The sequence below is a fragment of the Podarcis gaigeae genome, assembly GCF_964106915.1.
Source record: "Podarcis gaigeae genome assembly, chromosome: 14".
Taxonomy (NCBI): Eukaryota; Metazoa; Chordata; class Lepidosauria; order Squamata; family Lacertidae; genus Podarcis; species Podarcis gaigeae.
The window spans coordinates 4,756,186-4,781,462 of record NC_139690.1 but is presented as its reverse complement, the minus strand read 5'-3'; the positions used below and the strand labels follow the sequence as shown (position 1 = coordinate 4,781,462).

Below are 25,277 nucleotides of genomic sequence, written 5' to 3'. Positions count from 1 at the left end.
GAGGTGATTCAATGCCGCAGTCTCACTCTGCAGTCATCAAGCTCCTTTGAGAGCTGGCCTGAGCCCTCAAAGCCTCACAGCACTTCCTCCGCATTCCCACAGAACTACATGACGCCTCGTCCTCCCTGGCTGGAAGGATTCCAGTTATGTGGAGAAAACACTCAGCCCTGGCTGACTGAGCATGACAGTCGCCTGCCAATGATGGGAAGGACCTTTCTGAGTCCCTGGCCCTGGAGAGCAGCAACCAATACTGGGCCGGCCGGCCAGTCTGAATGGACATACGGCAGCTTCCAAGCTTCCTTGAAAGCAGCTGAACCATGCAGCAAGTTCCAACCTTTAGGGAACACTTATTTATTTAGTTCATAAAATTTATATACTGCTTGATTGTAAAAACAAAACAAAAACCAGCTTCAAAGCGGTTTACAAAATGAATGTAACAATGAAATTATCAGTAAAGACAGTTAAAAACAGCTGTTTAAAACATTCAAAAATAAATAAATAATAAAAATCAACAGTACACTAAAAACCAGATTAAAAAAACACATCAAATTTCTGCTTATCTGTATAGGCTTGCCTGAACAAAAATGTTTTTAGCAAGTGCAAAAAAAGCGTACAGCAAAAGTGCCTGACTGGTGTCAATAGGAAAGGAGTTCCAAAGTGTAGGTGCTGCCACACTGGAAGATCAATTTCTTACAAATGTGCAACGAGTATTATGTGGAACCTGTACCAGGGCCAGTTCTGCAGACTGAAGCAGTTGAGTGGGCATCAGTGTTATACATCATATATGCAGCTCATGCTGAATTAAAGTTAGAAATGAACAGGATCACTGCAAAAGCCTTGTTTTGGTCTCATTTGACCTATTATAAATTTGCTTTGTTTCTCCTTTGCTCAGTTTTGATTTTTAACTGACAAGCAACTCTAAAACCTGCATGGGAGGTGAAGCTAGGATACACTAATGGAATTAAAATAAAATCAATAAAATAAAGAAGTCCTTGCCCCTGCCAAGTTGTGCATGGTAAACTATCATCTTGGATCGCTGTCAGAGTTACAGAACAAAGTGAGGATTGTTTTAGCTTCCTTTGCAAACACTATTGATATTTTGGACTGCAGATCCCAGCATATGAAAGCAGCTCACTGCATTGACCTCCAGCATCTAAGGTGAATAAGGCCACACACACACACACACACACACACACACACACACAGCCCACACCTAAATAGCACTTCTTACTCTAGTAAGAGAAGTGGGCAGCAAGAGACCCCAGGCTGGTCAAAAGCCAATTCTAGAAGGGGGGAAAGGCAGCGGGGGAGGCAAGGAAGGAGGAAAGGAGGAGGATAAAGAATATGTGTAGTAGTTGCCTGGGAACCTCTGTTGTTCCATTGCAATATATAAAGGATCCTACCCTTGCCTGGCATATCAAATCAAACAGCTGATTCTGGACTCTCATTCGCTAACCTAGTTTGGTGCACACTTATAGGCACACACCAAATAGGTGGGGAAACGTCTCTGTATTTTTATGCTCAGATTCACGTGAAAGGTGAAAGGATGGTGTGATCTTGGGTATGCAATTATATTTATACGGCGCCATCAGGGTGTGCCTAGTGCGTTGTAAAAAATGGAAGAGAATATCACCCTCAACCATTTTGCCGACCCACCCACCCACCCACTGCAAAGCTCGGAGGATAACCTGGGCAAGGTGTCACCATTTCTGCAACAGGTCCTTCGGGGTCAGAAGCCATAGCGTTGCTAGAATTTGAATCTCAAAAGAATCAGTCCTAGGGGCAGTCCTTATCACCCACCTACAGCTGCAGAACAGCTAGCTCCTTGGAGGGTAATGGGGGTCACACAAAGCCCAGGCCAGCCATCTTCCATAAGACCTCAGGAAGGCTTCTGCAACTTGCTGAAGCAACAGTTCCCTTCTAGGCAGGGCTCTGTCCAGGGTCCTGACCTCATCTAGCTCAAATGGGGATCTGCCGCATCAGCTGCTATGTTAATGAGGCATCACAACCATAGAACCTGCTCCCTGGACAGCAAAGGATAGGTCCCAACCCCAAGAAGCATGCATGGTAAAATATCAGAGAAAGTGATGAAGGCAGGGGTAAAACAATGGAAGCAATGTGCAGTTGTTTCTGTTGGATGGACTTTGGCGGCTTAGCTACCAAGGGCTTTGGATGGCGATTAAGGGGGTTGTGCAAAAGGCTTCGTGGAAGCAGCAGTCAGAAGCAGTGCTTACTGTACAGCAGGACCAAGATTTATAAATAAAGTTAAGGTCTTTTCCAGTTTCCCAACACATTCAAACATCCATGTTCTTCAACACCGGACATTCTTTAACATTTATGCACTTCGGTTTACACACAGTGCTAATCTGTGGTTTAGCAAACTGGTTTAATAAACCATAGCTTCCTTGCTTATCTGAATCCTTCCTAACTATGGTTTGTTTATTGCAAACAAAAAATGAAATGGAGCCATGGTTTCTTGTTAGGTTTAATGAACCTTAAGAACGCTGCAAACCTGGAAGTAGGTATTTTGGTTTGTGAACTTTGCCTTGGAAGCAGAACATGTTCCGCTTCCTGTTGAGTGTGTTCCATTTGTAAATTGAGTCCCCGCCTCTTTATCTGGGCTGGGTTGAATTAGTAGGTTGAATCTTCCTAATGGTTCATCCACTGATGGGCAGTATAGGGATTCCAGGGTCAGCATATGAGCAGCATGATACGTTATGGGCCTTTGTGTCTGTCAGTGGGGCGATTTCCCTAAGACCTGTAGCTTCTACATTATCTGCAGCCTCTTTGTTTTGTTGGTCCTTTTTCTGTTCTAGGGACCGTTTATTCTGGATGTTTTTTGGAGTCTGGGGAGAATCTTGTAAGTCTACTGACTCTCTTAACTGAGTCATAGTCCCCCTTTTCTGTGGGGTATTTAAATCGGGTCTTGTTGCTATGGAGAGGGAGGTTCCACTCCTCTGGCGTTTGCTGTTCTTAGCTGAGCTCTTTATTGCACCAAAGTAATTATTGTTCATTATGCTTGTTCCTTGCGTCTTAGTTTGCACAATGGAGGGCACATACTGTCTTTAAAAACTCTTGTCAATAATATTTGGTACTTTGCCAAATGATCTCGCATGTGCAAAACCTTAGTTGGAGTTCTATTCTGGTGAAACTTGATAACTAATCTTTTCTGGTAGTTGTTCCTTGGCAGCCAATATACATTTTTAAAGTCTAAAATTGATTGTTCACAGTGGAGAATTTGGCTCACAAGAAATACAAGACAAACTAGGGGGCACCCAAATACTCTGGCTAACACACCACCAATTGTATGCCTTCTTAAAAAAAACAAAAAACCAGTAGTAAAATCAGCAGCAACTAGGCCCTTGACCACCTTTGAAAATCTTCTCCTAACAACAAAGGGACAAGGCAAAGGGATGGTATCCACAATATACAAAATACTGGTCCAAAATCCCACAAGCTCCCTCGACACAATCAAAAAACTATGGGAGCACAACATAGGCCATTGAATTATCCCCACCCAACGGACTAGAATGTGGTCTAAACCTCCCTTTAAATCTATCTCAGCCAAAAGAAGGGAACTCACACTGAAACTCACATACAGATGTTACTTAACACCACAGAAACTGGCATTGATACACCTAGGAACCTCACAAAAATCTTCGAGAGACTGCACCTCTACAGGCACATACCTCCACATGTGGTGGAAATGCTCCCAAATCCAACCCTTCTGGACAAATGTCCTACAAAAGATATGCAAAATGACTGAACAAGTATTAGAACTCAACCCAGAACTGGCCCTACTGAAGATTTACCAAGATCATAATGACCACTCACATTACAAAGAGTTTATAACCCACCTACTCTCAGCAACTAGAAGCCTCATAAACTGGGGGGACCTGTCAGGAGTGAACAAGGACAACTGGTACCAACTCGTATGGAAAACAGCCTTACTAGAGAAGCTAACCAACAAACTGAAACTGATACAGGGACAAATAGAAGAGGATACTTTCACCCTAGTATGGCTCCCCTTTATCACATACACAGCCCAGCAAGACCACAACAAGAACCCATCAACAGCATATGAATCAATTTGGCATATTTGACCCAACAAGTCCTCCTCCCCTCACAATTGCAATCAAACCCCACTGCAGTCAACCACAGACAACCAACCACACCCTGCCCCCCCCAATACCTCTCATTACCAAGGAAACATAATAAGAGAATAGAAAGAGAACATATCCAGTGGATGCTGGCACAATTCCCCCCCTTCTCGTCTCAACCTTATACTGCATACAACACTAATGTCTCACAACAAATGTAACTGATCTGTAGAGAAAACAACCTGATAAAGAGACAATGCACGTACTTTTGTAAACTAAGAAAACCTTTAACACAAATTATTAAACACACAGACAGTCTGACTTTCTGCAAGTCAGAGCTAGGGTTAATTCACTTCTGTTTTCAGAGACTGTCACCAACTTCAGTTTCTATTTATTCTGACAAGTCATAGGTTGGGAACATGTTGAGCATCCTCTGTAGGACCACCGTTGCCATCATTCCTGGCTGCTGGGCACACTGCCTAGGGCTGATGGGAGTTGGAGTCCAGCAAAATATGAAAGGCCACAGAGCTTCACTGGGGAGCACAACTTACGGTCATCATCCGTGTGCAGCTTTGCCTTTAATTTCTCCATTTTTTTTTCATCTCGCAGCAGCGTCCGATCTTTCTTCAGGGTCCCTGTGCCCTCCTCTTTCTTTTCTTCGTTGCTCTCCTGGATTAAGGAGTATTCTTCGTAGTTTGTTATTCCTGGAATTGCAAGAACAAACTAAGCCTGCTTATTCAACACAGCTATTTGGTCCGAAACCACATCCTTGTCTAAAGCAAGCAAGAAAACCGCAAACACAGTTCTTTTAGAAGGCTGCTCCTCTGTCCCGGGGAACTCCATGGCCTAGTTTGGATGTAATGCTAGTTCTCAAACTTGGGTCCTACAATTCCCATCATCCCTAGCTAGCAAGAGCAGTGGTCAGGGATAATGGGAGTTGTAGTCCAACAACAGATAGGAACGCAAGTTTGAGAAACACTGTCCTAAAGTCTGTTTAAAAAAGAAAAGGCCTCGCAGGCCAATTTAGAACATGAGACTGGGCCCAGGTGCTCCACAGGGCCTGCATGCTCATCCCTTCTCCTCCTTTCTCCAGTACAGCCACAAAGAGGAGTTTGGTAGCTTTCACTTCTGTTTTAGATTAACCACTTAGAAACAAGCCATGGTTTATGAAGCTCACTTAGTTTTTACTAACCACAGTGCTTGGGTTGTGGCTTAGCTCATTATAATGCTAAGCCATAGTTCAGTCCCTGGAAAGGCAGCCCCTGTGGCACAAAAGCTCTCTCTCAGCCTGCAGTCATTCTTTCAGGCTGGGACAGTGGGAGATGTGGGAAGCAGGGCCCTTGCCATCAGCTCTGCTGAAAGACCAGCTCCATCAGATGAAATCCTACCCCTGAAAGTTTCCATTCCAGCTGCTCATTATAAGAACCAATATTTAACTTTAAGAATTGGCTCCTGAGTTGGCTCCTGCCTCCCTCTCCCCTGCACATCCTTTTTTCCTTTTGTGCCGTGTCTTTCGGACTGTAAGCTTACAGGCAGGGACAACGTTGTTTTAATTGACCGTACATAAGCTTCCGCAAGAGGCTTTTGGGCTGGAGAGTGGGGTACAGATGCTCTAAAGAAACAACTAAGAACACACCCCAGCAACATCCAGTGGCCGAGGGAAGGAGCCCTTTAGTTTTAGCTCTGAGTCACAGGTTGGCCAACATGCTGGCTGCAAATGTTCCACATGGGAACACATCTTGGAAGAATAGAAAAATGAAGCAATTCATGGTACAAGTGGGGAACCTAAGTTCCAAGGGCCAAATGTGGCCCTCCAGGCTTGCCAGTCTGGGCCCCAGAACTGCCTGCAGGCCATGCCCCTCCTCCAACCTGCTCTGCATATCTTCAAGGCCTTTTGCCTGGCTGGAATGCAACCCTGGACCAATGCCTCTTCCTTGCATGAATGGACTGTGGAGGTGCATGGGGATACAGAAAGTTTTGTATGACTTGTGTGCTTTTAACTTGGGCATGTGGCAAAAATAAAATTGAGGTGGAAAAGGAGTCAGGGTTTTGGGAGAAATGATTTTGGCAATCCCACACTCCATTGAACCCAATGGGTTTTGATTGTATGTGATTTTGGCTGTAGGTGTGACCCCCTGGAACGTAAATCCTGAATAAGTTGTGGGCTTATTGTACAAAGAGTCATATCCCTGGACCTCCCTCCACTTTTGTCTCAGACCCTCAGAACGTGGTCCATGGTTGAGAATGGCATTTCTCATATATTCGGGTGCATAACCCGGATCAGAAGCTCAAGTTTCCAGGACAGCCTTTTTTTTAGAATGGAGATCATGTACAAGGTTCAAGATCCCAACTGAAGTCGCTCCCCTCCAAATTCACCAGCAAGTTCCATTTACACTCACTTAGCACCTTTCTTTTCTTCTGGAGTTGTTATTTCTACCAGGACAGGCAGTAAAAGGTGAGGTTTAGGCCTAGGGACCCCAATGGCTATTTCTCCTCACAGGAAAATCTATCCTAGAAAATAGTGTTAACGGCACCCTTGGCCTCACCTATCCGGCTGCAAATGGTCACCAGCAATTCTCCCACGGTTTTAGAGTCGTCCACCATCACCGTCTTTACCGACCCGTCCAGCATCCGGATCTTCTGCGGCCTTTGCTTCTTCTTGTATTCCAAAATATCCTAGGAAGTGAGTCACAGGGACACTTTTAAGAATACGTCAGAGGCAGACCCTCCTAGGAGGCCAGCGAAGTTCCGAAAGGGGCTGGGTTTGACTCTTCATTGCACTTCCCAGTATGCAGACCCCTTTACGTCAAGCATCACCAGGCCACAATAAGACAACTTAAAGTCATTCCAACTGACCACAATTTCTGATATGAGGAATCCCCTCCTACCCCAGACCTCTCCCTGAGGTTTCTCCAGCACCTGCATTGTGTCATATGCTGAAGATACGCATCTTTATCCTATGACAGCTGAGGCATACATTTTAGGTCCCACTCTGGGGGATCTTCTGATATAAACTGTTTTAAACTGATTTTAACATAGTATTATAATTATTTCCTTGTAACCCAGCCTGGGGCTTTATGGTGAAGGGTGAGTAAGAAATCTTAATAAATGAAGTCAATAAATGAGGCTGCAGGGGTTTGACTCCCAGGAAGTTTCCCAGTGCCACAAGGGCTTTCCAGGGATGCCTTAAGGAAATGCAAATGCGCACAGATTCACCGGCCTTCCTGAGGAGGTTCCAGTCACATAACAGGGGTGCCTCTGCTTTGTAGCACAACCAACATTTTGGAGGGGGGGTGATTGTTCTGGCCATTCCAGATTACCTCCAGCATTCTAACCTGGAGTGGGCAGAAGGTAGATCTGGAGCAACTGGCAGATTTCTGGGTGCTCTGCAGTATATCGGCAAGGGTTTCTAAGTCACAACTGTTTTGACAGTGGTAGCAATGCAATTACTCACCCACCCCACCCCCGCCTTCACTGAGGTGAAAAAAGCCTGGAGGAACCAAGTGCGGATGTTTGTATGGAAGAGCTGTGAACTGCATCCTGTCCCAGAATTCAAACAAAATCCTGGCCTCAGAGGTTTTTAAGTCTGTATCTTTTGCACCAGGCTCTGAAGGGTGAATCTAGAGTGGGGGAATCCCTGAGGGTACCATCCTAGTCCTACTCAGAGTGGAGCCATTGAAATGAATGAACTTAGGTTAGTCATGTCCATCAACTTAAATGGATCTACTCTGAGTAGGACTAGAACTGGCTACAGCTCTAAGTGTAGTACCCAACACTGATACCGTGCTTGCACGGCAGAACTTCCTCCTCTTCTCCTCTGCCCTTCAGCCCCCCTGTTCCCGCAATTAAAATGTGTTATGTACTTTTAAATGTGGTTTTAGGAAGTCGGCAGCCCTAATAAGCAGAAACACTAGGGCCAACTAGTGTACTTGGCAACCCAAACTGGGTCCGTATCACTGCGGTCCCTCAAGATCTGCTCCAGAGGGTTGGGGGAGCTTCTGGGGCATATTTTCATACAACTGGGGCTGCACGGCAAGAAGAGAGGAAGGAAAGTCCTGTTGCTCTTGCAGATTCTGCAGGTGCAGCAGTGGATACAACCCCAAGTAAATTACACAAGCCTTCTTTGAAATGATCAGCGCTGTATTTTCTGAAACCTTTTCCATTCCATCATTCACACTCTGATAATGTTGGTGACATCTTCCAAAACTACGGGCCCTGATGAAGTTTTGTGGAGAATTTATAATGTAAGAGTGGACATGCAAAGACCCACTTAGTCCAGCCTCTTTTTTCCCCCTTACAGAGGCTACCCAGGTGGTTCTGGAAAGCCAAGCATGGCATGTAGGCAATAACCCAATCCTACAGTATATTCAAGGGACGCAGGTGGCGCTGTGGGTTAAAGCCTCAGCGCCTAGGACTTGCCGATCGAAAGGTCGGCGGTTCGAATCCCTGCGGCGGGGTGCGCTCCCGCTCCTCGGTCCCAGCGCCTGCCAACCTAGCAGTTCGAAAGCACCTCCGGGTGCAAGTAGATAGATAGGGACCGCTTACCAGCGGGAAGGTAAACGGCGTTTCCGTGTGCGGCTCTGGCTCGCCAGAGCAGTGATGTCACGCTGGCCACGTGACCCGGAAGTGTCTCCGGACAGCGCTGGCCCCTGGCCTCTTGAGTGAGATGGGCGCACAACCCCAGAGTCTGTCAAGACTGGCCCGTACGGGCAGGGGTACCTTTACCTTTACCTTTACAGTATATTCACAACACATTGTGTTCAGAGGTCAACTGTCCATGTACATGGGGGTTCCGCTTCTACAATGACTCACAAATGTTATAAGAGGAGTCTCCTGTGACTAGCATACAATGCCATACGCCTCCTTCTGGACGTGGAGTCTGTACCTAGCCCTGCTGCCTGAACAGTCACCAACAGACCGCCCTCCTTCTCCATAAACTAGAAGTCTCACAGGAGCACTCAGATCTCAGCCGTACCCCATTCCGCAGCATGTAGTAATCGAGGGTCCTCCCGGCTTCCAGCCAAATGCCTTTTCGTGGATCTTCATCAGACAGGAATAACCCATAGTCAGAGGCTGGGAAATGAAAGGCAGAAATGGACAGATTGCAGAGCAAATAGAGTGTATTCCAAACGAAGGTTTTCCACTTGATTAGAGAGCCACGAAGTGCCCCTCCAGCTTCTGCCCTCTCCTTGGAGCTCTCCCCCCCTCACCCACCCCCTCCTCCTCTTCCTTTCTCTTTCCCATAATTGGCTCACCTGCCTCAACACAGTTCAAAGCACGTGGCGCTTGGGACAGCTGACTGTTCGCTTTGGAGAGGAAGGGAAAGTGAACACTGTATCTACAAAAGGGGGCCATTACAGTGTTGATTTTTAAAAAGAAAAGGTAAAGAATTCTCAAAGGTTGAAGTACAGTCATACCTCGGGTTAAATATGCTTCATGTTGAGCATTTTTAGGTTGCGTTCCACAGTGACCCGGAAGCAACGGAACAGGTTACTTCCGGGTATCGCTGCTTGTGCATGGGCAGATGCTCAAAATGACGTCATGCGCATGCGCAGAAGTGGTGAATAGTGACTCGCACACATGCAGGTTGCGTTCTGCTCAGGATGCGAACAGGGCTCCAGAACAGATCCCGTTCATATCCAGAGGTATCACTGCATTTAGTCATGGTAAGACCCCAAACCAGGAACTTGAACATTCCTATGACTAGAGTTCTGGTAAGAATGTTCTGGTAAGAGCCTCTTAGCTCAGGCCAGTGGCTCATCTAGTCCAGCACCCTGTTCTCACAGTGGCAAACCTAACACCCAATGGAAAGCCAGAAACAGAATCTAGACACAAGAACATTCTCCGCTCCTGTGGTTTCCAGCAACTGGCATTCAGCTGGATTGCTGACTTGGACTGTGGAATCAGAGCATCGCCATCCTGGCTAGTAGCCACTGAGAGGCCTCTTCTCCTCCATGAACGTCTCTAAACCTCTTTTAAAGCCATCCATGTTGGGGGCCATCCCTGTCTCCTGGGGGAGCGAGTTCCATAGTTTATGCGCTGCATGAAGAAGGACTTTCTTTAATCTATCCTGAAGCTTACAAAACGCAGCTTCTTCAAATGTCCATGAGGGCTAGCGCTATGACAGAGGGAAGAAAGAAAAAAAATATCTCTATGCCCTTTCTCCATGCCATGCATAATGAACCTTTTTCCAACTCCACAACCTCCTTTTTGAGGTGAGGCAGCCAGAACTGTATACAGTGGTACCTCAGGTTCCAAATTTAATTTGTTCTGGAGGTCCGTTCTTAACCTGAAACTGTTCTAAACCTGAGGTACTTTAGCTAATGGGGCCTCCCACTGCCACCGTGCTGCCGCCACGCGATTTCTGTTCTCATCCTGAAGCAAAGTTCTTAACCTGAAGCACTATTTCTGGGTTAGTGGAGTCTGTAACCTGAAGCGTCTGTAACCTGAGGTACCACCGTACAGCATTCCACATGTGCTTGGTCGCACCAAGGTTTCCTGCTGGCAGAAACTGGCAATGCTGCAGCAAACACTGTGACCCAAGGGACATCTGCGGAGGAGCATCCCGAGGGTGAGTGCCCAAAGGTCACGGACATGTCACTGCTGGAACTGCAGGAGACGAAGGCCAAAACAGCAATGCCAAAAGGCAACACTCCAGCGACGGCACTTTAATCACTCACTGCTAATTAATGAAGGCTGCATTCAAACGTAATGAACCAAATAATACAAAGTAGTTTAGAGCTAATGCTTCCAGTCCATCAGTGTCTATTAATCCGGCTGTTCAGCGGATGCCCTTGCGGAGCCTGTTTGCAACGGAAACGGTTTACAGTGCGGGGCAGAAATTCCCAGCTTGGATTCAAAGCTCCCGGGGAAGCGACAATTAGCTCCAAGACTGCATTGCCAATCAAGGCCCCATCTCGTCCGCATGACGGCATTGCTAATCTTGAATCCCAAGTTAATATGAACTTGCCTGTGGCCACTCAAGACAGCATTGCTGCAATTTGCGAGTGATTGGTTGCCCTAAAATAAATCAAGGTTTCCCATTGCCCTGGAAACCGACATTATTTGTTGAAGATGATAAATACATAAACATGTTTGTTCCAAGTGGAAATGAGCAAAAGAGGACATTTTCACAATCACCTTTTCCCTCTTAGAGAAAGTGGCAGCCCTTTGGGTAATTTTGCACAGGGGAGTGGTGCTGCAAAAACAGGGCAGAAGTGTTAACCCCCTGGGTGGGTGGGGGCCCGAGTGGGTGGCAATGTAAAAAGAGAAGTTGTGAGAGCAATCAAACAGCAGGGTAGCAAGGCTTGCCTGCCTCAGCGACACATTTTCTCCCTCCCCACCTGCTACACACACAGAGTGAGGACAATGCATTTGCCCTCACTTCAGGGACATCACTCCTCAAGTCCAATAAAATACCTGGCACTATTTTTTATTTACATTCCATGTTTCTCCTAGAGCCAGGACTCAAGGCAGCTCACAAAGATTAAAACACAGAAAGGTAAAAGCACACAGCAGATAAGAGTTAAGAAGTATTTGAACTGTAACAGAATTAAAACAATATAAAAACAAATCTATTAAAATACAAGTAGCAAAGAGTCTGGCCTCTCTAGGGAGGGAGTTCCAAAATCCGCAAACAGCTGCTAAGGCGGCCCTCTGAGACACCATGGCCTTTCCATGCTCATTATGTTAACCTTGATTGCTCATCAGGACACCGACTGCCTTATCTGGGGTGGGGAACCATGTGCCCCCCAAAATGTAGCCCCAGTCAGAAAGACCAGCAGTTAGGGATGGTGGGAGCCGCAGTCCAGCATCTAGAGATGGGGTGGAAAACTGGACCTGGTGGGGCAGCCCAGATTATTATCTCTTCCACTTGCCGTGGGCCAAGTTTGAAACATGTGGAGGGGTGCCCACAGTCATGTCATGTGACCCTTCCTTGCCCACAGAGTTTGAAATCAAGCTGTGTCGGCCCACAAAGTGAGGCCATTCAGCTGACTGGTGGGTCTTGTCAAGCGCTGCAGAGTGCTTTGCAGGTTGGCTGTGCATGCAAACCCCACTTCCTGTTCGCATCCTGAAGCAAACACAACCCGCGATTTGATGCTTCCGTGCATGACATCATTCTGAGAGTCTGTGCATGTGCAAGCGGCACAATCGCTTGCAGTAACATGCTTCATTACTTCCGAGTCGCTGCGGAGCGCAACCCAAAAATGCTCAACCCGAAGCTACTTCAACCCGAGGTACGACTGCACCTGGCATCACGTGTCAGACTGTAACTCAGATGTGGGGTTTGCCAAAACTAACCTTGTCCAGTTTGAGCCTCTGGCACTCGCTCACGAATAACGCGGCAGGCGTCGTACACGGCCGTGGAGGGCTCAAACTGCATCGTCTTGACCACATTGCACTGGCGAATGCAGATCTTCAAGGACAGAGCAACCATCTTGCCAGATCTCTTGCAGGTTTCTCTTTATATTACCTTGGGCAGAAACAAAACAAGACACATTAGATTGCTATTTTTTAAAAAAGCAAAAAATCCTGTCCTTTTAAAATCACAGGACAACCAAACTACATCTTCCATGGTAGCTTTTTGTGTCTGCTAATATCATCTTCTAAAATCACAGGTTCTCCAAAGGAAGACAGTGGGCATTCCCATCACCAGTTCCCTAAAATCCTCAATCACATTAAAACAGTGTGTGCAAAGAATAAAAACACAAGCATTAAAACATACGCTTGTTTCAAAAACAATATGATACAAAGGATAAAACATGTATACTAGAAGGAGCGTCACCACACCCATTTTTCAGCCTGGACACTGAGGTCCAGCTCCGAGGGCCTTCTGGCAGCTCCCTTGCTGCAAGAAGTGATGCTAAGGGAACCAGGCAGAGGGCCTTCTCAGTAGTGTAGTGGCACCCACCCAATGGAATGCCCTCCTGTCAGATGTCAAAGAGATAAAGAAGTATACAACTTTTAGAAAACAGCCCTTTTCAGGAAGCTTTTAACATTTAATGTTTTGTTTTCTTCCTTTATATATTGTTGGAAGCTGCCCAGAGTGGCTGGGGAACCCCAGTTGGATGGGGGGGGGGGGGAGATAAGTAATGCTGCTACATCATCATCACCACCACCATCATCATCTCCATAACAGGGAAGCCTGTGACCAGGTGCCTGCTCAGTCCCAGATGGTGCCAGCTGTTGGGGGGCAACTTCAAGGTACCACTTCCTCTCCCTTCATCTTTAAGCCTTGATCTTTAAGCCTTCCAACTGAGGACACTTTCAAACAGAGGATTCTCCTCTCCTCCTCTCTCTGTAAAGCACAGCACAGGCGCAAATCCCACTCTTTCTGCCTCGCTTGCCATCTGTGCAAGGGGAATGGCAGAGGACAGACACCCCAAGCCCAGAACACGTTAGAAGAGCTTTACACAAAGTGACATGAGCTTCCCCCCATTTATTTGTTTTGTAACACAAGAATATCTTTAATTAAAAAACTAATTTAAAAAATCTCAAATAAGCGCCATCAGTGCAGTTTGGTACACCTCACAATGAGACAGCCAATTTTACAGTCATATTATTATATGATACAAAAGATAAAAACATGAGCTCCAAATTACAAGTAGAGTAAGAGTATCATCTTACAAGACCTTTGAACAATGAAGAGGGACTTGGCCACCAACACTGCTATTAATTTGTTTGTATTAGCCATGAAATATTCTAGGTACCATTCCTGTATCCTTCCAGGGGCCTCTGCGAAGTAGCCTCTCTACGAAGATTACATTAAAAAAAGATGTGAGCCAGAGTTTTGACTGCTTCATTGCTCCACGGGGACACAAACAATCCTCATATGGGACTTCCCTGATAGCCTTTTAACCCGAGATGCCTGGGAGTGAAACCTGGGACACCTCCAAAAATCACTTGTAGTCCTTGTAGCACATTCTGGGCTCTGTCAAAATCTGCACCCATTCATAACAGCTGCAGATCTGACCACTGGATTCAGATGAAGATGGATGGAGTTTCTGCTTTTGTGTCATTTTGGAGTTTGCACAAAGGCATAACAATGTTGTCAGAAGCATGCTAGGTCCCAAGAGACCTTGAGTTATCCATGCCCCTTCCTTGAGGACTGAGACTTCCTTCCGGCTACACTCTCAACTCACATGATTCCACTGGAGGAGGGAAGGCAGTGGAGCACCAGACCTTTGCTGGAAGAAGCACTGTCAAGGCATATGCACTCGTTTTTTTTGGGGGGGGGGGTCTGCAGGGATTGTTTGTGGGGTGAAGAGAAAAAACCTGAAAGGGATAAAAGGCTAGCTTCTCTCACACACACAAAGAGAAGAACAGGGCAGGTACATTCTGCCTAATATACTTCAGGTCCTACAAATGCTAGAAACTTTTAAAAACAGAGAAAAGCTTGGAAAATTTATTTCTTTAGAGCATTTGTACCCTGTTCTTCAGTCAGAAAGCCTCCCAGAGTAGCTTACATACAATCAATTAAAACAAGACACTCCGAGCCTGAAGGCTTACAATCTAAAAGAAGTGGCACACGAAGAAGGGGGTGGAATATTTAACCCAGACACCAATTCTTAAACAGTTCTCATAATGGCTGGCACAGTTCAGGGTCAGTTCAGAAAATCTGATAGTTCAGCAAAGCCCTGCATCATGATATGGGGGTTAATGTTCACTGTCCTTCAGGTGAACACCCATGGATGCATTAGCAACACAAATGCCAGGAGCATATCAAAGTCTGGAACAGGAATGGGAGGCCTGAGGCTCTCCAGATATTGCTGGACCACAACTACCATCATCTTTGATCACTGGCTAGGGCTGATGGGACCTGGAGTCAGTAGCATCTGCTGGACCACAAGCCACCCACCCCTGGTCTGTGTGGAACAAGCTAGGAACATATTTTTTATCTTGATCTCTGAACACTCACTTACCTAGGAAATGTAAGCCAGAAACCAAATACCATCCCATTTTTAAAAACATGACTGAATGAGATGCCAGGACAGTTTGTTACTCAGAAAGAATGTAAAAAACCCTGAAGGCTTTTATTGTTTTCAGGGTCCCCCCCCCCCCCACAGAGCGATTCACTTTATAATTTCCAACAGCTGGCAGAATGGCTGCCACCACTTGCGAGAACAAACATCAGATCTGGGGACCTTGCCCTGCAAGGAAAGGAACAGATGAGCAACAGCCTTTGCTTCTCTAGAAACAGAGGGAGTATTCAGGCTTGACTCTCTCTTGGAAGCCAAAGGAGAGGAGTTTCCCCACAGCCAATGAAGAGACATCAAATGAGTTCAGACTTAAAAGACAGCATAAATATTGATTGCATCTGTAATACATTTAACGCAATTCTGCCAAAGGGCTGAAGCTGGTCCACAAGTGGGTGGGAGAGGACAATATTCCCTCTCCCCACTTAAAAAAAATCTTTGCAAGAATCCTGCAAGGTTGCTTGGGCCGAGAGAGATGGTTTATTGAGGGCATGAATCTGGCAGCAGGACTCCATCAACTTGCAAAAGTACCTAGCTCCTACAAATACTTTATAAATAAAGGTAAAGGGACCCTTGACCATTAGGTCCAGTCATGGCTGACTCTGGGGTTGCGGCACTCATCTCGCTTTATTGGCCGAGGGAGCCAGTGTACAGCTTCTGGGTCATGTGATCAGCATAACTAAGCCGCTTCTGGCAAACCAGAGCAGCGCACTGAAACGCCGTTTACCTTCCCGCCAGAGCGGTACCTATTTATCTACTTGCACTTTGATGTGCTTTTGAATTGCTAGGTGGGCAGGAGCAGGGACTGAGCAATGGGAGCTCACTCCATCAAGGGGATTCGAACTGCTGACTTTCCGATCGGCAAGCCCTAGGCTCTTGGTTTAACCCACAGCACCACCCATGTCAATAGCGACTGGCCTCAAATTCCTGGCTGTGGCTGTGCAGGGATTTCCCTAGCTGAAGGGGCTTCCTGCTTGGGTTATCCTGTTCACATGCCAGGGAAGTAGCAAGATGGGATTGATTAAGCTGTGTGCATCAGGATGCCACTTGCTCAGAGTAAATAAAAGGCAGAGAATCTTGGCTTATCATTACATGTAATTGCTGCCAGCAGGTGAGAGCAGTGCCCTCTGTACATGCCCCAAGACCTTTAATCTATTTTTACTTCATATCCTCAGGCACTGAAAACATATCCCAATCCCAAACTGCAAGAGAGAGGAGGGGTAGAATATGCTGAATAGACTTCTAGTAAAATAATGGCCTGGATTGGTTCTCAGAGCCTTAAATCCTGGTACCCAACCAGACAAGAAGTCACCAACAGGGGAAGGATACAAAAACAACAAAAACAAAACCCTCTCTCCATTTTACCCAAGACTGAAGAGGAGAACATTTTAACAAGAATTATGAAAAGCAATCCATTTGAAAGAGCAGGGGAGAAATACCTGTTTTTCAAAACACCAAAGGCAATACAAATGAACTCAATTACAACCAGAAAAGCCTAAGTTCTGCTTCATAGCAAGTTCATCCCAAAGTGACGTCTGGACGTGTGGAATGCTGGCAGGAACCACCTTTGTAATAAAAACAAGCCACTTCTCAATTCCCAGGCCAGCCATTGCTCATCTTAAATTTCTGTCTCTCCCCAGCCCAGTGTGTTTGGAAAGGAAGCCCAGCAGGAAACTAGGAGGTTCCTTCTTCTTCCTATGAATCAGGAATTTGCACTGCCAAAAAGGCACGCAGCTCTGACCCTGCGAGGGGAGCAAAGTTTGATGTGCATTTTCAGATTTCACAGAAACTTGCTTCCTCACTGCAGAGCCCCAGATCTACCAGAGCCAAGGAGTTAAAGGAATCCTTCCCTCTAACAGCAAACTCAGGTGGTTGAGTGCTGACAGATTTTTAGAATCAAAAAGGGGCTATCAAGAAGAAAGACTGGGAAATTACCGGTAGATCTGGGTGAACCCCCAAGGTATACAAAAGTAGAAAGTATTTTAAAGACCTTAACTGGGGCAACCCCACCCCTTCTAAAGAACAGCTGAGTGAGGAGTAGCTTTGAAAAGCCAGAGAATGCTGAGTGTCAGTTGGGAAGTGTTACCAGAGAAATGGCCATTGTGTGTACCCCCCCACCCTGATTCTAAGGAGTCAAATCAATAGGATAAATGTTCAAAATACACATACACAGGTACATAAACCATATTCTGAAATGATATCAGTGAGCAATCATTAAGCCATTTTGACTCTCTTAAATTACCCTAAAATATTCCTCTGCAGTAGAAAGAAGGAGATGGGGGGGGGGGAGAAATACCTCCCCCAAAATAGTTATTTTCATGTGTAAAACCTGTTAATAGATAAATAGCTTGTAATATAGGGGCTTATCCCTCCCTGCAAAACCAGTCTGGCAAGTATCCCTTAAACAGAATGTCAATAGAGCATCTTCTGTGTAACAATAGGTGAAAGTTTGTAAAAGGGATTCAGGAACCAAGATACTGTATTTTTCCATGTATATGATGACTCTTGTTTTTTTGAACCCCAAATTAAGAAAACAAAACACTAAAATAGAAGGAAAAAATCAGATGATTGGCGGCAGCAGTGGAAAGTTGTTGATCTTTTCTTGGGCGATCACCCTCGAAGTTTACAGAATAAGGTGCATGCAGCACACAGCAGCTGGGACACCACACACTCCCCCTTGGCGGCAGCGGCAGGGAAGCGAGGGGCAGGAGGCTCCCGAACAGGATGCTGAGGAAGGCAGTGCCCGCTCTGTGCCAGGCCAGGCCACGGCAGGCAGGGAGTGGGCTGGGGGTTTGAGAGGGGCAGAGATTTAAAAAAGGAAAGCCATAGCTCAGCGGTAGAGCACCTGCTCTGCATGCAGAAGGTACAAGGTTCAACCCCCAACACCTCCACACTCCACATCTCCTATTGATTTCAACTGGGCTTAGTGGTCAATGATGCTTCCACTTGAATTCAGAACAAAAATGCACGTTTGCATTTTATTCTGATACAGGTTGTTTCAAACACACACACACACACACAGAGAGAGAGAGAGAGAGAGAGAGAGAGAGAGAGAGAGAGAGAGAGAAATCATATTGGGGCCATCCAAATGGCAATGGTGATCAATCCAACACCAAGTGGTGAACGTCCAGAACACACAACATTAACCTTGAGCATTAAGCTGCCTTGAACATGGTTCTAACTGTGAAAGGTAGCATAGAAATAAAACAATAACACCCGCCCCCCAAAAACCCCTCACTTCTGTTTGCTGGCAATTCAGTCAGTTGTAGCCTCTCTCTCTCTCCCCATTACCCCATGCTACTTTTGCAGGCTATCATTTCACGGTTAGGCAGCTCAAGAAATTGCAGTAGCCTTGTGCTTGTCCCAGGTGGTGTTGCACAGCCACCTTCTTAGCAATCAGTGTGAGACTCATTATAGCAAAGGCATTCTGACTGCGCATTAAAGAGCATATATTAAAAAATAATAATGCTCCAGCTGTGTTGGGTTCCCCACCCCCTCTATACCCTAACTCCTAATCAAAGAGTATGACACATATACCGCTACCTGTTTCCTCAGGAGGAAATAATTTTCAGTGTGACCTGCTCTCCACATTCGTTAGCCGAACTGAGCCACTGAATGCTATCAGGATCCCACATGCATCTCAGCGAAAGCAGAGATAGCCCATGTGATTCCCTTCAGGTGCTGTGGACCACAACTCCCACCAGCCTCAGTCAGCGTGGCTAATAGTCAGGATGATAGGAGTTTCAGTCCACAACATCTGGAGGGAATCACTGACTCTGTTTTAAGCCTCCTGCTATGGCTCATGATTTCCTCTTGTTTATTACTCTTTCTGGAAATTGTAAAGTGTGCAACAAGGACAATCTCTAGTTATCAGACATTCAGCATTGGCACCTCTTCCCCATAGCATTCAGCTGGCACCCGTCTGTCTTGGGAGACAATGGAGCTGTGAAGTCAAACTGTTGGAAGGTACAGTGCCTGACTGATATGGGAGAGACACATTTTGTTGCTGCTGAAGATGCCCCATGGCGTTTCTTCTCTCTGTGCCCCACCCAGTGGTCAGTCATTCTCTGGACACTGCTGTGGATGCACAGCCTGCCTGTATGTCTCTAGGTGCTGCGGTTGTGTGCAAGGGATTCCCACGCAGTGTGGTTGATGTTGCCAGCCTTTGTGTCACATTTTGGTCTGCCAATGGGCCTGGTGCTTGAAGCCAGCTCCCGGCAGAGCATGTCCTTGGGGATCCTGTATCCAGGGCAGCTGTCTCCCAGCTCCACCTGGTACGCAGGATGAGACCCTCCCTGCCCGCAGACTGTCTCGCCAGAGTGGTGCATGCTCTGGTTATCTCCTGCTTGGACTGCTGCAATGCGCTCTACCTTTGAAGGTGACCCGGAAACTACAACTAATCCAGAATGCGGCAGCTAGACTGGGGACTGGGAGCAGCCACCGAGACCACATAACACCAGACTTGAAAGACCTACATTGGTTCCCAGTACGTTTCTGAGCACAATTCAAAGTATTGGTCCTGACCTTTAAAGCCCTAAACAGCCTCATCCCAGTATACCTGAAGGAGCGTCTCCACCCCCATCGTTCTGCCCGGATGCTGAGGTCCAGCGCTGAGGGCCTTCTGGTGGTTTCCTCATTGCGAGAAGCAAAGCTACAGGGAACCAGGCAGAGGGCCTTCTCAGTAGTAGCACCCGCCCTGTGGAAGGCGGGAAACAACTACCTGACATTTAGAAGACATCTGAAGGCAGCCCTGTTCAGGGAAGTTTTTAATGTGTGACATTTTAATGTATTTTTAATCTTTGTTGGAAGCCGGCCACAGTGGCTGGGGAAACCCAGCCAGATGGGTGGGGTACAAATAAATTATTATTATTATTATTATTATTATTATTATTATTATTATTATTATTATTATCATCATCCTGCCATCTTCCATTCTGTGGACAAGACCAAGCCAGCGTAGACATCACTGAGACAGAAGTGCAAACATGCTATGAATGTGGGCTTCAGAGAGCACATGTGTGAGAGAATTCCAGCCATTCTAGAGTTTTAAAGTGAATAGTTAACTCATGGAATAATAATAATAAAAGGTGTGTGCATGTAAAGGCAGCCAGTCCATTTTCCTCAGTCACAAATAAAAATGAGTAGGTGCCGTGTGTTCCAGTGGACTCAAGCCGGCCCACAGAATATGGTGCCGCAGTACCAGAAAAGAACAGGATGATCCTAGACATGTCTTCTTCTTGGAAGGGCGTCCCACTGAAGGCCAGGGATGGAAGCAGCACTCTTAAGGTAGAGCATCTGCTTCACATGCACTACGTCCCAGGTTCATCTCCAGGTAGGGCTGGGAAAACCCTATGCCTGAAACTCTGGAGAGCGGCTGCCAGTCTGCATAGGCAGGACTACTCTTGGGGTTGCCATATTTTGAAGAGCAAAAAAGAGGACACATTTGCCAACTTCTACTTTTAACTATGGATCACTATGACAACTCTCATTTCACATACCCATGAAAAAGAGGATGTGTCCTGGAAAAAGAGGACACATGGCAACCCTACGATGGACCAGTAGTCTGACTCAGTTTAAGGCAACTGCCTTTCAACCACCCAGAGTTGTGAAATGGATTTCTGCATTTCAGCACCCTTCTGTACACCAACAATATTGTTCCTTGGGAAAGAAATGAGTTTGTTTTTTGACTCAAAGGAAAAAAACTTCTGATTGAAATCTAGCTTTGAAATCTTGAAGAGATTAATCTGTTCCATGACAAGTTACGGCTAATTCCCACATTCTGGGTCATGGACTGCTTAGCTGGAAACAAGCAAAGGGCTGGCCCAAGAAAAGCGATCCACACACCCAGCAAGATTTGGCACAAACATCTTTAGAATCCAGTGCTAGGGAGTGGTTAAGAATTTGGGGAAATCACATCATTTCCATATGTGCAATGTTTTAACAGCTTTGGCGCATCTTTCCATAAATTAGCCGGGGTTCGGCCAAGAATGTATTCACAGACTTTTCAAGTCCACCAAGAACTGTCTGGCAGTGTGTTTCTCAAGACAGTGTGTTGGGAGCCACTAGTGGGCTTGGGGACACTTTCAGATGGGCCTCAGTTCCACAGCCAGCCCGGTGCCTCCTCATTTGGCTGTCTCACCCCCTGGACCTTTTGGGTTTGGAGTCGACGTAAAAGGACCGCCACAAGTTCTGAGGGACAGTGAACCGGCCCCCCACAGAAAAGGTTTGCTGGTCTAGCGACTGCAAACTTTCACCACCTTTCCATAAAAATCCCACCAAATGTGGGGCATGCACTGGTAAGACAGACACCAAATTCCACAGCAGCTTCCCCAGCCTAGTGCCCTCCAGATTGCTTTGACTGCAACTCCCATCAGCCCCAGTGGTGTTGGGGAAAGCTGTTGTCTCCATTTCAAAGGACAGTGAAACAGCATCGGAAAGCACTGTTAAGAGTTCCACCTTACCACAGCTCACATTGGTTCATGCAAAGTGCTTTTGTAGAAAGGGAGCAGTCCCTTTAGCTCCTGTTTCAGAAGACTACCTGGGCGGGCACCATTTCCTCCTCCTCTTTTCAAGGACCACCCGTCCCCTTACCCCAGGCCTGGATCTCTCCCCACATCTCTGTGGCTGGCTGAGCCTGAATTACATTTGTTTACTTCCGTTGCTTATCCAAATACACCCATACTCGGGACCTGAATCATGGAGGAGAGACAGAAAGGGATCCTGGTCCCCTATCTTTTGTGAAGGCTTCCTCCAGCTACTGTTTTCAGACTCCTTCTCTTTAGCAAGCAAGAGAGCAGGCCTTTATGTCTGTGTGATATGGAGCTACTACTGCTACTACTGGGGGCTGTGCCCCTGCTCGCTCTGCTTGCCAACCCCTTGACATTCCCCTCACAATCCAGGATCGTGATGAGGTACTACAAATCCTCCAGCGAGGGCTGCGTGACGACATTCTAACTTTTTTATTATATACCAAGATCATTATTATTCTTGGACAGGGTTCCAAAGCAAAGCTTGCAAGATAGTACCCCTATTCAAGGGAGAGAAGGGATTTTGCCTTTGGAATGCCGCTGCCCTGAACGGTATGTTATCTTGGCAACTGGAGCACAAAGCTGACCCCGTGATAGCACTACAGCTGCGTTTGAGTGCCCCATGAAGGGGCCAAGAATCCAGCAGATGCAAAGCGCCACTACAGGCACCCGAGCTTCTGTCAGCATGACAGTGGCAAAAACCGTTCTCAGAACAGTCCGCTGGCAAGGACTGCTACAGACAGCTACCTCAGGTCTTACAGACTTGACAGTAACTAGCAGGGAGCTGGAATCCTGCTGAATTTGGTGACTGATATCCTTGAATTCTGCTCCTGGGCTAAGTTTTGCAAGCGAGGAATGTGTGATATAAAACCAAGCATTAGATATCACGGGTGATGAAGAAAGGAACATTTCTGATCACTTGGTAAATAAGGGTGCAAACTTTTATTGTATATGAACCAACAAAAGTTTTCGCTGATTACCTGGTGAGATCATAAATTAAAGGAATGAGTTCTTAAGGCTATTTTTTAAGTTTACAGTGGTATCTCGGGTTAAGAACTTAATTCGTTCTGGAGGTCCGTACTTAACCTGAAATTGTTCTTAACCTGAGGTATCACTTTAGCTGATGGGGCCTCCTGCTGCTGCTGCCACCACACGATTTCTGTTCTCATCCTGAAACAAAGTTCTTAACCCGAGGTACTATTTCTGGGTTAGCAGAGTCTGTAACCTGAAACGTCTGGAACCCGAGGTACCTCTGTATACAGTGGTACCTCGGGTTACATACGCTTCAGGTTACATACGCTTCAGGTTACAGACTCCGCTAACCCAGAAATAGTACCTCGGGTTAAGAACTTTGCTTCAGGATGAGAACAGAAATCGTGCTCCGGCGGCACAACGGCAGCAGGAGGCCCCATTAGCTAAAGTGGTGCTTCAGGTTAAGAACGGTTTCAGGTTAAGAATGGACCTTCAGAACAAATTAAGTACTTAAGCCGAGGTACCACCGTATATTAAAAATGTGCAGCTTTTGTTTATTTAAATGCTAAATTGTCTTGTACTTATTTTAATGTTTCTAGAAGGCACCTAGATATGAGATTCTGGCTGTGGGAAATTGCAGTCAAACATAACTATGAATGAGTGCTAGTTAGCGAATGAAGGGGTTAAGGTCACAGACCTGTGTTCCTAGACACAGTTAGGTTACACGCCCTCTTCTCTGATGAGGAAGGAAGTGAATCCTTCTCCTCCTGTTCTCTCCCTCTCTCCTCACCATGTAAGTGACTAAGGAAGCATGCCTAAATGAGCTCCAAGCTTAGAGTACATATTTGAAGTTATCTCTCTGTATTTTCTATTCACGAGTATTTTACCTAGGTATGTTCTCCTTGCCTCTGCTTGGATAAATGCATGAATCTGACCTTTGGAACTTTTTGTAAGTAAAGCACTTTAAACTTATTTAACAGTGTGTGGTCTGTTGATTGCCAGAAGGGTAGAAAGTGGGGAGTGCTTTGCAAGTGGACTAAAGGGACATGCAAAAGGTTTAACAGTCTACATTCCTGATGCTTCATTGTGCTGCTTGACTTGGTGAGTTTAAACTTGGCTGCTGGGGGCTTTCTCCTGCTGGAGAGAGAATTTAGCCCTGAGATTATTATCTAGGCACACAGCCATTTCTTTTATTATTTTCCCCACACATGTGGGTCACAGGGATTTATATTTTCTCCCCATACCAGCAACATATAAATGTCTTGAAATGCAAGTGTTTAGGATGCAGGTGATCAACCAACCATTAAAAAAAGAGTTGGCAATATCCATTTTGTGATTTTAATAATAATAAAGTTATCAACCTTGAGGTACAGTGGGTGAGAAACCTAATATAACTTTACATATTATACATATACAAAGACAAAACAGCATGATGCAGTCCTGTTGTAGGAGTAACCATTGCCAAATAGTTACTCTCTTAATTCTCACAATTATTTTATGAAGAAGAGGATATTACACGTGAAGACTGCAGGCAGACCTGGAATTGAAGGGGCCCTTTAAACTCCCTCCCCCATAGCCGTTAAAAAAGAAAAGCTACAAGGAGTATGGCCATGAAATGGGTAAGGAGTGGAAGGGATTGGGACAGGTGGAATGTGGTCGGATATTCATTAAGCATGCTCCTCTACTTTTCCACCTCTTAAATACTCAAAAGTGCCAATCAGACACAGTCTTCCCTTTCTAGGTAGAATTATTGGCATTTAAGGGAGGAATGCCCCCCATGTTTTCTCCTTACAATCATAAGGACTAGTGGTTCCCTCTCTTTAAAGCGAATCAATTAACCTCCATTCTCTCAATTTCATAGGAAGTGGCAGTTTCTGAATTCCACATTTTGCAGCATGAGACTGTACGATCGCTTGCATTTTTAACGCCTAAGAAGAGCTACATATTTATCTAGAAAATGGAGTGCTTGTTATGATGGATGGCAGACAACAGGAGGGAAGAACAACATATTTTCCCCAGTTGTGGTGTGACACTGCTGCTTTCGAATCACTTCAGACCTTAAGTAAAAGCTCTCTGCTTCCAACCAGGAAGCTAAGAGTTATTTTAAGGATTTTTTTTCCCAACAGGGAAGGAGGCGTCAGCTCCACAGCCAGACACAGGAGATGCCCAGACTCAGCATAGTTGTTAGGGGAGTGGAAGTTGGAGAAGAAGAACACTCTTGCTTTTGTTAAATAATTTTCTCCTTCAGATGTAGTCAAGTTTCTCTGCTTGGGTTTGCTCCTGTCTAGTCCCACCGGTCTGGAGTGCAGCCTTCGAAGTATCATGCGCAGGTCAAATGAAACCACCAGAATAGTCCTTCATCGGGGGCGGGGGGGGGGGGGGAGCTCCAGCACTCACAGTGATATACTGGCCCAAACAGAAGATCAACTACTTATGAGGACCTCTGTGGAGGTTTTGTTGCAAATCCTGGCAATTGGTAGTCATTGCTACCATATTTTATGGTATTTGTGCACTATTTATTTAGTACATAAATAAGACCACAATGAATTAAGCCAAAGGGGGCCCCCATCTAGTCCAGTATCCTGTTCTCACAGTGGCCGACCAGACGCCCATCATGGGAATCCTCCAAGCAGGACCTGAGGGCAACAGCCCGCTCTGCTCATCTGTAACTCCCACAACTGGTATTCAAAGGCATTGTGCCT

General features: G+C 46.0%; 1 protein-coding gene across 6 annotated transcripts in view; it reads right to left on the bottom strand.

The window, feature by feature from the left end:
- TLN2 (talin 2) overlaps positions 1-25,277 on the bottom strand; it is a 182,862-nt gene that overhangs the window by 106,334 nt on the left and 51,251 nt on the right. For all 6 annotated transcript variants that reach the window (XM_083712373.1, XM_083712375.1, XM_083712370.1 and 3 more), the window contains exons 2-5: positions 12,402-12,573; positions 9,076-9,173; positions 6,647-6,776; positions 4,652-4,804 (exon numbers count right to left, since the gene is read on the bottom strand). In XM_083712373.1, the coding sequence (XP_083568499.1) occupies positions 4,652-4,804; positions 6,647-6,776; positions 9,076-9,173; positions 12,402-12,537 (517 nt within the window). In that variant the 5' untranslated portion in view covers positions 12,538-12,573. The remainder of the gene's footprint in view (positions 1-4,651; positions 4,805-6,646; positions 6,777-9,075; positions 9,174-12,401; positions 12,574-25,277) is intronic.